This window comes from Cebus imitator, unplaced genomic scaffold, assembly GCF_001604975.1.
Source record: "Cebus imitator isolate Cc_AM_T3 unplaced genomic scaffold, Cebus_imitator-1.0 Scaffold87, whole genome shotgun sequence".
NCBI classification, from domain to species: Eukaryota; Metazoa; Chordata; class Mammalia; order Primates; family Cebidae; genus Cebus; species Cebus imitator.
The window spans coordinates 4,749,274-4,759,187 of record NW_016107402.1 but is presented as its reverse complement, the minus strand read 5'-3'; the positions used below and the strand labels follow the sequence as shown (position 1 = coordinate 4,759,187).

At 54.9% G+C, this 9,914-nt stretch overlaps 1 protein-coding gene across 1 annotated transcript; it reads left to right on the top strand.

Moving 5' to 3' along the window:
- Positions 1–866: 866 nt before the first annotated feature.
- Positions 867–9,095, top strand: TENT5B (terminal nucleotidyltransferase 5B). Its single transcript, XM_017534825.2, has 2 exons — positions 867–1,426; positions 7,160–9,095. Exons 1-2 carry the CDS (start codon positions 1,163–1,165, stop codon positions 8,171–8,173), a joined length of 1,278 nt encoding a protein of 425 aa, XP_017390314.1. The 5' UTR covers positions 867–1,162; the 3' UTR covers positions 8,174–9,095.
- The last annotated feature ends 819 nt before the right edge of the window (positions 9,096–9,914 follow it).

The following is a 9,914-nucleotide window of genomic DNA, read 5'->3' as shown; positions in this document are numbered from 1 at the left end:
CTAACTAGTTTGCTGTGTGACAATGGGGTAATCACATACACTCTCTGAGCAGATCTCCCCTTCTCTAAATTTGCTATGCTATACATGAACACTCATCATACTCTGGTTTGCACAGGCCAATCAACAGAGTGCTTTAGAAAGCCTTTACCTTAGGGCCAAGTGCGGTGGCTCACGCCTGTAATCCCAGCATTTTGGGAGGCCAAGGCGAGTGGATCACAAGGTCAGCAATTTGAGACCAGCTTAGCCAATATGGTAAAAACTCTTCTCTACTAAAAGTGCAAAAAAAGCTGGGCGTGGTGTCACTTGACTACTCTGGAGGCTGAGGCAGGAGAATAGCTTAAACCCGGGAGGCGGAGGTTGCAGTGAGCCAAGATCGCTCCACTGCACTCCAGCATGGGCGACAGAGTGTGACTCCATCTCAAAAAGAAAAAAAAAAGAAAGCCTTTACCATGGTATGCACAGAGTTTATTATTATACCTTTTCTAGGCTCTGGAAAACTGCCAGATCATGAGCAGTGCTGTGCGGAGTTGATCACGTGGCGCAATCTCTTTGGCCTTCTGAAAATAGCAGATGACCAGGACAAAGGCCCGGCGACTTCTCAATTTCTTTCAGCGCTAAAAAACAAAAAAACAGAAACTTGGAATTTCTCAGTGGCCTGACTCTACTACAAACTCCGCCGGTTACTTCCCTGCCTCCTGCCCCTGAGGGCCGCTGTCCCTTTAAGTCCAGACATGGGCCAATCACAGTGAACAGAAGTTCTTTAAGGACCAAAGGAGGGAATTCAGCTTGAGAAGGAGGGCGGGGCAGAGGCGTGCCCTCCAGCCAATCGGAATCTCCCTGGAGAACAGTGACTCACGTGCAAAGCTCTGCCGACCAATGTCCTGAGCGTCGAGAGGCGGGGCGGCTCCCGATGTGTGGCAGCGGCCGGGACCAATGGGCACGTCGCCCGCGGCCTATAAGAGTCCTCTGGGCCCCCAGCTGCAGGCGTTAGGGTCGGTCAGTCGTCGCCTTCCGAGGTGTACCTTGGCTTTGCCTCGCCGTCGCTGCCGCCTCGTCCCTGCCTCCGTGCCCCCCGCCTTGGCTCCTGCCCAGCCGCTCTTCCTGTCCTCCTCCCCTTAACCACCCCCACGGTTTCTGCCGTCGGGGCTCGGGGTCCGGGTAGATGATGCCGTCGGAGAGCGGAGCTAAGCGCGGGGATGGGGCAGCTGTGCAGGTGGGGATGGCTGCGGCCGCGGCGGTGGCCACGGTAGCCCCGGTAGGCGGCGGCCCCGACCCGGAGGCCTTCTCGGCCTCCCCTGGACGGCACCTGAGCGGGCTGAGCTGGCCACAGGTGAAGCGACTGGACGCTCTCCTGAGCGAGCCGATTCCCATTCACGGGCGCGGCAATTTCCCCACGCTGAGCGTGCAGCCCCGGCAGATCGTGCAGGTGAGAGGACGCCGGGCGGGGGATGTGGTGGAATCCGTTCTGAGGCTCTCGAGGCTGGAAGGCATTTGGAGTCTGTTTGACTCTCAAGACAGTTAGAGAAACTGAGGAACGCGGACAGGGCTGTAACAATTGGATAGCATTATGACTCGCAGACCAGAACTCCCCCTGCGTCTACTAATCCTTTCCCATCTGGCTTTTCCATCTCGACTCCTGGAGAACTCTGATTCCCCACGGACCACTCACCCAGGGCCTGGCTGGAGGAGGGGAGGAGGATTTCGGTGGCATCAGGGGAAGAATTTGTCTCTGCTTGCAAGGACAAAAGATGCCAGGCGGCCCTGGGTGGGTAAGTGTGAATGCTTGAGTTCAAAACAGATTTTCTTCCCTATCTGGGTATCCCTGGACTTCAGCCTCCTTTCCTCTAGAGGTTCTAGGAGTAGACTCTAAGTCTTATGTTCCTACAGCCCTTTGCTGTAGAAACCCGCCCTTCCCCCTCGGCCCTGTGGAAAAGCCAAGAAAACTTGTCAGGGACTCCCTCTCTCAGCTGCGGTTGTGGCCCAAGATTTATTAAGCCGAAGGTCAGACCTGATACCCCACCCCCAACAGCAACATTAAATGACCAATTTAGGTGCTGCTGCTTCTTCCCAAGATTGGAAATGAAGGCCGACCCAGGCCTCAGGCCCCACGTCCCATCTCTCCTGAGGAACGGGGAAAAGAGAATTCTGACAGCCCCTCCCTCCTCCTTGGTACTCCAACTCTTCCCTTTATCTGAACCTCAACGACCCCAAGACTGCTTTTTCATCTGTACAGCCCAGACGCTGCCATGTTCTGAAATACCAGAATGTGGTAATTGTACCCATTTTATAGCTGGGGCAGTGAGCCACCTAAGATTACTTAATGAGGTGAAAATCAAACCCAGGGAATCTTGGGTCTTCCCAGGAGCAGATTATGGTAGGTTCAATGTTTTCCCACCCCTACCCCTGCTCCCAAGGTCAACTTCTAGGTCTTAGGAAGACTCCTGATAAAAGAAACCAGGAAACCCAGCGAGGACTCCTGTGCGTTCCTGCCAGCCGATAGCTTTCTTCCTGAGGAGGCAGACTTACCGGCTGGATGAAGCAGGCCTTTCCCTTGCCTCCTACCACCTTAGCTTCCTGCAGAGGGGGAGGGGTGCCTGCTGGGGGATTACCTCCCTCACCCTCCCGAGGAACTAGGAACAGGAGGGGGTGAGGGCAGGTTATCCTGGGCTGACTCATGTGGCCGAAGCATTCCTCGGCTGCTCTGCTCAAGGAACTGGTCACCTAGGAAAACCAGTCAAGGCTTTACTCCCCAGGACTGTCAAGTCAATCCTAGGGCCTAGCTGCTGCACCTCCATGACTGTGGCCCCAGGCATAGGGGGAAGGGGAAGGTGGAGCCCAGTGTGGCAGCCTCCCTCTGCAAGAACAGGGGGTACCCTGGAGGGAGGAGAACTCCTTGCCCTGTCAGTAGGGTTTAAACTGCCCCTATTGGTGTCTGCTCTTTGCCAAGCCCTGTTTAGGAAGCCAAGGGCACAGATGTGACTGGGACTCATCCTCCATCCCTTCAGGTGCTCCTAGCCAGATGGGGGAGACTCCAGGTCAATAGGAGCTAACCTCACAATGTGATGGTGGTGCCATGTCCTTCAGACCCGGGTCAGAGACAGCACAGAACAGGGAGCTGTCGGCGGCAGTGAGGAAGGGTGGCAGAGAATTCAGAGCTGGGCTGGGAAGTTGGACTTATGGATTCAGGGCCTGGGCTGTTTGTTGTCAGTTCCCTTTGCTGGGCTCAGTGTCCCCGTCTGTTCAGTTGGGATGGATGGACTAGGCTGCTGCTCTCCAACATCCTCTAGTTCCAGACTCCAAAAGGGACAGGTGTTTTCACCTGGCCTGTACAACTGCCTCCACAGGAAAGAAAGTTTCTTGGAAGAAATCCACAGCTGGCAACCTCGAAAGCTGTTGGGATGTGTGCAGGGATGGGGGCAAGGGAGAGGGGGAGGGTGGTGCCGGCTGTTGCCTCATGGCTTTACACCACTGCTGAGTTGTCCTATGGCTCAAAAATTGGAACCTTTCTCCATCTGCACCCCTGCAAGGCTTTGCCTGGAGTGACAATCTGAGCAGCTAGATGCTGTTCTTGCTTGTATCTGTGCTAAAGGGACCCGCCCTACTGTAAGGAGGCTTCCCAAAGCTACAGGCAAAGAGGCCTTTTATTGGCTGTGTAACCTTGGACAAGTCCTTTGCTTCTCTGGGCCCAGAGGATTGAACTAGACAATCTGATCTCTCCCGCTGCAGCCAGAGGGCCTGCATCAGGCTGCGCTGCAAGTGAGTTTTGTAAGCCTGCTGGCTGACGGCGTCTGTCAGCCTCCCTGCAGGTCTCAGCAGCAGCCTGGAGCACAGTGGTGGTGGGAAGGGTCTTGGCATGGGAGAAAGAAGGGTGCAGCCGCTGCTCGCTCCATGGCTGGAAAGTCTGATTCAGGAGGCACCAAGCTGCCCTGCAGTACTTGGGTGTGGTGGTAACTGGGGACCGCCTGCCAAACTGGCAGTAGTCACACCTGGGAGGGAGACAGCAGTGACTGGCTGGCTGACACAGCTGGCCCCATGGCCCTGACGCAGGGGATTTAACAAGAGTACTCCTGCCTACTCATTAGGCCAGATGCCATGCCCTGGGGTGGGCACCAGCCTGGGAGCAGAAGCTGGCACCAAGTAAGCCTCAGTCAGCCCTAATGGGATTTGAGGAAGGGGCTAGTCTTCTCTGCAGGCTTAGCAGTCCTTGGACCAAGGTCTTTGGCCCATGCAGGCACAGCTGCCAGCTGACAGGGTGTGGGTTAGAAGTCCCACAGGCTGGACTGCAGCAACTGGCCCTGTCTGGCCAAGGCATTTCCCAACCCCCACCTTCCTATTCCCCAACTACTCTGGCTCTGGGCTTCAGTGACTGGAGGGCTGCCTTCAAAATTTGGAAAGAGAAGAAGGATTAGAACAGTAGTCTATGCTCCTTCTGAACCCTGGGACTGTAATGTGGCAGAAACAGGATAGGCTTTGAAGTCAGACATACACGGGTTTGAAGGCATCTCTGAGTGATCTTGTGCAGGTAGCATAACTCCTGTAAGCTTCAGTTTCCCAGAAGATCATAAAGACCTGTCCCGAGCCGGGCGCAGAGGGCTCATACCTATAATGCCAGTACTTTGGGGGGCTGAGGCAGGAGAATAGTTTGAGTCCAGGCGTTGGGACCAGCCTGGGCAACCTAGCAAGATCCCATCACTGCAAACAATAAAAAATTGCTGGGTGTGGTGGCACGCACCTGTAATCCCTCCTACTTGGGAGGCTGAGGTGGGAGGATTGCTTGAGCCTGAAGGCAGAGGCTGCAGTGAGCTGAGATTGTGCCACTGCACTCACTCACTGCATTCCAGCCTCGTCCACAAGAGCAGAACTTTCTCGGAAAAAAAAAAAAAAAAAAAGGCCGGGCGTGGTGGCTCATGCCCGTAATCCCAGCACTTTGGGAGGCCGAGGCGGGTGGATCACGAGGTCAAGAGATCGAGACCATCCTGGTCAACATGGTGAAACCCCGTCTCTACTAAAAATACAAAAAATCAGCTGGGCATGGTGCCGCGTGCCTGTAATCCCAGCTACTCAGGAGGCTGAGGCAGGAGAATTGCCTGAACCCAGGAGGCAGAGGTTGCAGTGAGCCGAGATCGCGCCATTGCACTCCAGCCTGGGTAACATGAGTGAAACTCCGTCTCAAAAAAAAAAAAAAAAAAAAGGAATGGTGGGAAAGAAGGTAGAGAAGGGGGTTTGGAAAGGCAGAAAAAATTCCATATTAAAAAAAGAGGCCGGGCGCAGTGGCTCAAGCCTGTAATCCCAGCACTTTGGGAGGCCAAGGCGGGTGGATCACGAGGTCAAGAGATCGAGACCATCCTGGTCAACATGGTGAAACCCCGTCTCTACTAAAAATACAAAAAATTAGCTGGGCATGGTGGCGCGTGCCTGTAATCCCAGCTACTCAGGAGGCTGAGGCAGGAGAATTGCCTGAACCCAGGAGGCAGAGGTTGCAGTGAGCCGAGATCGCGCCATTGCACTCCAGCCTGGGTAACATGAGTGAAACTCCGTCTCAAAAAAAAAAAAAAAAAAAAAAGAAAGACCTGTCCTGGCATGGTAGCTCACGCCTGTAATCCCAGCACTTTGGGAGGCCTAGGCAGGCAGATCACAAGGTCAAGAGTTTGAGACTAGCCTGACCAACATGGTGAAACCCCGTCTCTACTAAAAATACAAAAATTAGCTGGGTGTCATGGCGGGTGATTTTAATCCCAGCTACTCTGGAGGCTGAGCAGGAGAATCGCTTGAACCCTGGAGGCGGAAGTTGCAGTGGGCTGAGATCGCACCACTGCACTCCAGCCTGGACTGCATCTCAAAAAAAAAGACCTGTCCACATAGATTCTGGCAACAAGGTCCAGTGCTGGCACTCACTTGGTGTCTAGCCTCCCTCCTCCACCCTCTGTGTTCCTGACAGCCAGGTGCTTATCCTCCCGTTGCCATGACAATAGCTTCTCCTGGTAAAGGTGCTGCTCCCGGAAGTCTTCCTGGAGGGCGCCGCCCGCCTCGGATTGCCCCACCACAGCTTGCCTTCTCAGCACTTAGGTGCATTCTTTGTAGTAATTCCCTGGGAGGCAAGGAGAACAGCCTAGTCTAGAGCTGGGTGCTGACTTGGCAGCAAGGCAGGGTTGCAGAATCACTCAGGGTAGGAATGCTGCCTGGTCACTTTCAGGACAACTTTGGGTTACTGAGGAAACTGAACGTCCCAGACCTTCAGCTTCACTCTTCTCCCCACCTGGTAACTCAGCCGAGGGACCACTTATAGGTTTATCTGTCATGTGCCATCAGGCCCGGGGGCTGTCTGAGGGCTGAGACTTTTCACTGAGCCTTTGTTGTTTCACCTGTAAGCCTGTTTTGACTGTAAGCCTCAGTTTCCTCATCTGAGAGCAGATTTGCCTCACTGGGTCCTTGTAAGGATGAATTAGGATGAGTACATTGTAGTCAAAAGGACATACATGAACTTGAGAATCCAGCAAACCTGGGTTCTGGTCTCAGCCTGACCGCTCTATGACCTTGGACATGTTTCTTAACCTCTCTGTGCCTCAGTCTTCCATCTGTCAATCAAAATAATAATACTCAAATGTAGGATTATCAGGAGGGTTAATGTGGTCATGAGAACTGCTAACCATATTCCCAACGTGTTTGAGCAGTCAGCACAGTGCCTGGCACAAAACTGTTTTACTAGCAGTTTGAGAGGTAGAATAGCATGGTTAAGACTTGGGCTTTCAGTTTGATTCCCACCTCTGCATTCACCAGCTGTTTGCTTTTGAGCTAGGTACTTGGCCCCTCTGTACTTCCATTTTTGCATCTGAAAGTGGGAATAATAGTATCCAGCTCACAGGGTTATTGTGAGGATTAAGTGACCTGCCATTTAGTAAATTCCATGCATATGTGTGCTATTATCATTGCTATTCTTTCTGAGTCATTCCTCCAGATGGGCCATTCTCTAGATTCTGCTTAGAGAGTTAAATGACTACCCCCACCCCACCCCCCAAAAAAGTTAAATGACTTTCCAAAGGCATAACAGCTGGTTAGGGGCCAACCGTGGTTGAGGTTACTGTGATGATTGCATGGAAGCCCTTGGTGGACACCTGGGCCCTACTCCTGACACCTCCCCCTCCTTCTGTCCCCTCCACAGGTGGTCCGCAGCAGCCTGGAGGAGCAGGGACTATGCGTGCACAGCGTGCGGCTGCATGGTTCAGCTGCCAGCCACGTGCTACACCCTGAGAGTGGCCTGGGCTACAAGGACCTGGACCTGGTGTTCCAGGTGGACCTGCGCAGTGAGGCATCCTTCCAGCTGACCAAGGCAGTGGTGCTGGCCTGCCTGCTAGACTTCCTGCCGGCCGGTGTGAGCCGGGCCAAGATCACCCCACTGACGCTCAAGGAGGCATACGTACAGAAGCTGGTGAAAGTGTGCACAGACTCAGACCGCTGGAGCCTCATCTCACTGTCCAACAAGAGCGGCAAGAACGTGGAGCTCAAGTTTGTGGACTCGGTGAGACGACAGTTTGAATTCAGCATAGACTCCTTCCAGATCATCCTGGACTCCCTGTTGCTCTTTGGCCAGTGCTCGTCCACTCCCATGTCTGAGGCCTTCCACCCAACGGTCACAGGCGAAAGCCTGTATGGGGACTTCGCCGAGGCCCTGGAGCACCTGCGGCACCGTGTCATCGCCACGCGCAGTCCCGAGGAGATCCGAGGTGGTGGTCTCCTCAAGTACTGCCACCTCCTGGTGCGGGGCTTTCGGCCCCGGCCCAGCACCGACGTGCGCGCCCTGCAACGCTACATGTGCTCCCGCTTCTTCATCGACTTTCCGGACCTGGTGGAGCAGCGGCGCACCCTAGAGCGCTACCTAGAGGCCCACTTCGGTGGAGCTGATGCCGCCCGCCGCTACTCCTGCCTGGTGACACTACACCGGGTGGTCAACGAGAGTACCGTGTGCCTCATGAACCATGAGCGCCGCCAGACGCTGGGCCTCATTGCTGCACTGGCGCTGCAGGCACTGGCTGAGCAGGGCCCCGCTGCCACTGCCGCCCTGGCCTGGCGCCCGCCAGGCACCGACGGGCTCGTGCCAGCCACTGTCAATTACTATGTGACCCCTGTGCAGCCTCTCCTGGCTCGTGCCTATCCCACCTGGCTGCCTTGTAACTGACTCAGACCCTGGCCAGAAGGGAAGGGACTAGGTCTCACGGGGTGGGGTGGGGCCTCCAAGAGTGTGTGGAGGACATGACCAGGGATAGGCAGCCTGTGCCAGGTGGCCCAGCACTGCAGGGTTGGGCCTTCTATTGAACAAACCAGACTTCCCTGAGCACGAGGCCGCTGTGGGCTTAAGGCTAGGCTGGGGTTCTCAGCTGGAGGACCCTTTGGTGATTGCATCACACTTTTGGACCCAGCATGACAGTGGGGTGCAGGAGCCATTTGTCTTGGAGGTCAATTGCCTTCAGAAAACAAAGCAAGTTTGGGGTGGTAGCCTTAATCCCCAGTACCTCAGATTGATTCCCATGGCCTACAAGGGTCTTTTTGACTAGGGCCGGCCTGTGGTGATCCCAGCAGCTTTGGAGGGCCTGCAGCCCACACACTGACTGATATATGGTATGTTATAGGGACTTGTCACTTTGGGTTAGGCTGGGCCACCACCAGGCCTGATGGTCCAACTTGGGTAATCACTAGGGGGAGGGAAACTGAGGCATGAGGCAGCTACCTGGGTTTGGGGAGGGCTGGGTTTAGCCTGGTTCTCTGAAATAGATACCCTAAGCTGTGAAGCCTTCCTCTTGAAGGGTTGAGGTGGGCAGTGCACAGGTGCCAAGGAGCCCAGGGTGGGTCACAGCCCAGGCCCTTCTAGGGTGTCACTCCTTTCCCCCTTGCGTTGCAAGAAGCCCTCCTGCCTGGGAGCTTGTTCTTTGGAGGGTGTTGAGCCTAAATTTGCCACAGTCAAGTCAACATTCCTGCCCCACTGGCTTGGTTACAGGGCTCTCACGTGGGGGAGGGGAGCCCTGTAACCGCCTTGCACGTTCCCCTGGATTTGTTGCTATTTTGCACTCCTAACACCTGCCAATAAAGACTGTCTACACTGAGCCTAGTGCCATGCTTTCTCTGGGGAAAGAAGGACCTTCCATAGCTGTGGGGGCTGCAGCTGCCTCCAGTTGGAGTCTGCCTTGTATTGTGGACAGGAGCATTTGTGGGGGGCAGGGTTTGAAGCCTGGGCTGTGTCTGGGGGACTGTCCCTCCTTCCCCCAGCATCAGCCACAGCCTGATCAGCTGTACACTGGGAGCTGCCGTCTACACATGTAACCTGCACCTGCACATTGCCTCATCAGGTCCAGGACTCTTGTTAAGAAGTAAATGTTTTAATGTTTTCTACCTGGAATCCAATAGCTCTTTGCCTAACCTCAAACTCCTTCCAGATCATAGTGCTCAGGGGTACTTGAGCCCATCTCTGTCTACCCCATCTCTTCGAGGAAGCAGCTAGAGAACAGGCTGGGTGAATCTGGACTGGCGGCCCCTCCAGTAAAGGCGGCTGAGACTGGGGAACTCCTAGGGTCCCCCCAAGCCTGAGCTCAGGTAGGGCCTCTACTTGGGAGAGGCTCCCTCAGTCCTCCAGTGCCTTCCCTTGCCCGGAGCACTGACCAGTGTACTCTGGCTCTCTCTAATCAGATCCTCTTGAGCGGGAGGGTCTTCCCTTTCCAAACCCAGATGGGGCCATGCCAGGCTGTCTAGGAGTGTCAACCGCAAACTCCTAGGATGCTGCGCCCTCAAGGCATCAGCCAGTCAGTCATGGGCCTGGACGCTGCCCGCTGTTTACCCAGCCTCTTTGATCTAAGGATTGCAAAGCTCTTAACATATCCAGCCTCATTAGGGGCCTCTGAAGTGGTGACTTTGATGGTTCTAGCCAG

Coding starts and splice junctions, on each gene's coding strand:
- TENT5B (XM_017534825.2), top strand. CDS start 1,163: ATGATGCCGTCGGAGAGCGGAGCTAAGCGCGGGGATGGGGCAGCTGTG. Junction 1,427..7,159: donor AGCCCCGGCAGATCGTGCAG/GTGAGAGGACGC, acceptor TCCCCTCCACAG/GTGGTCCGCAGCAGCCTGGA.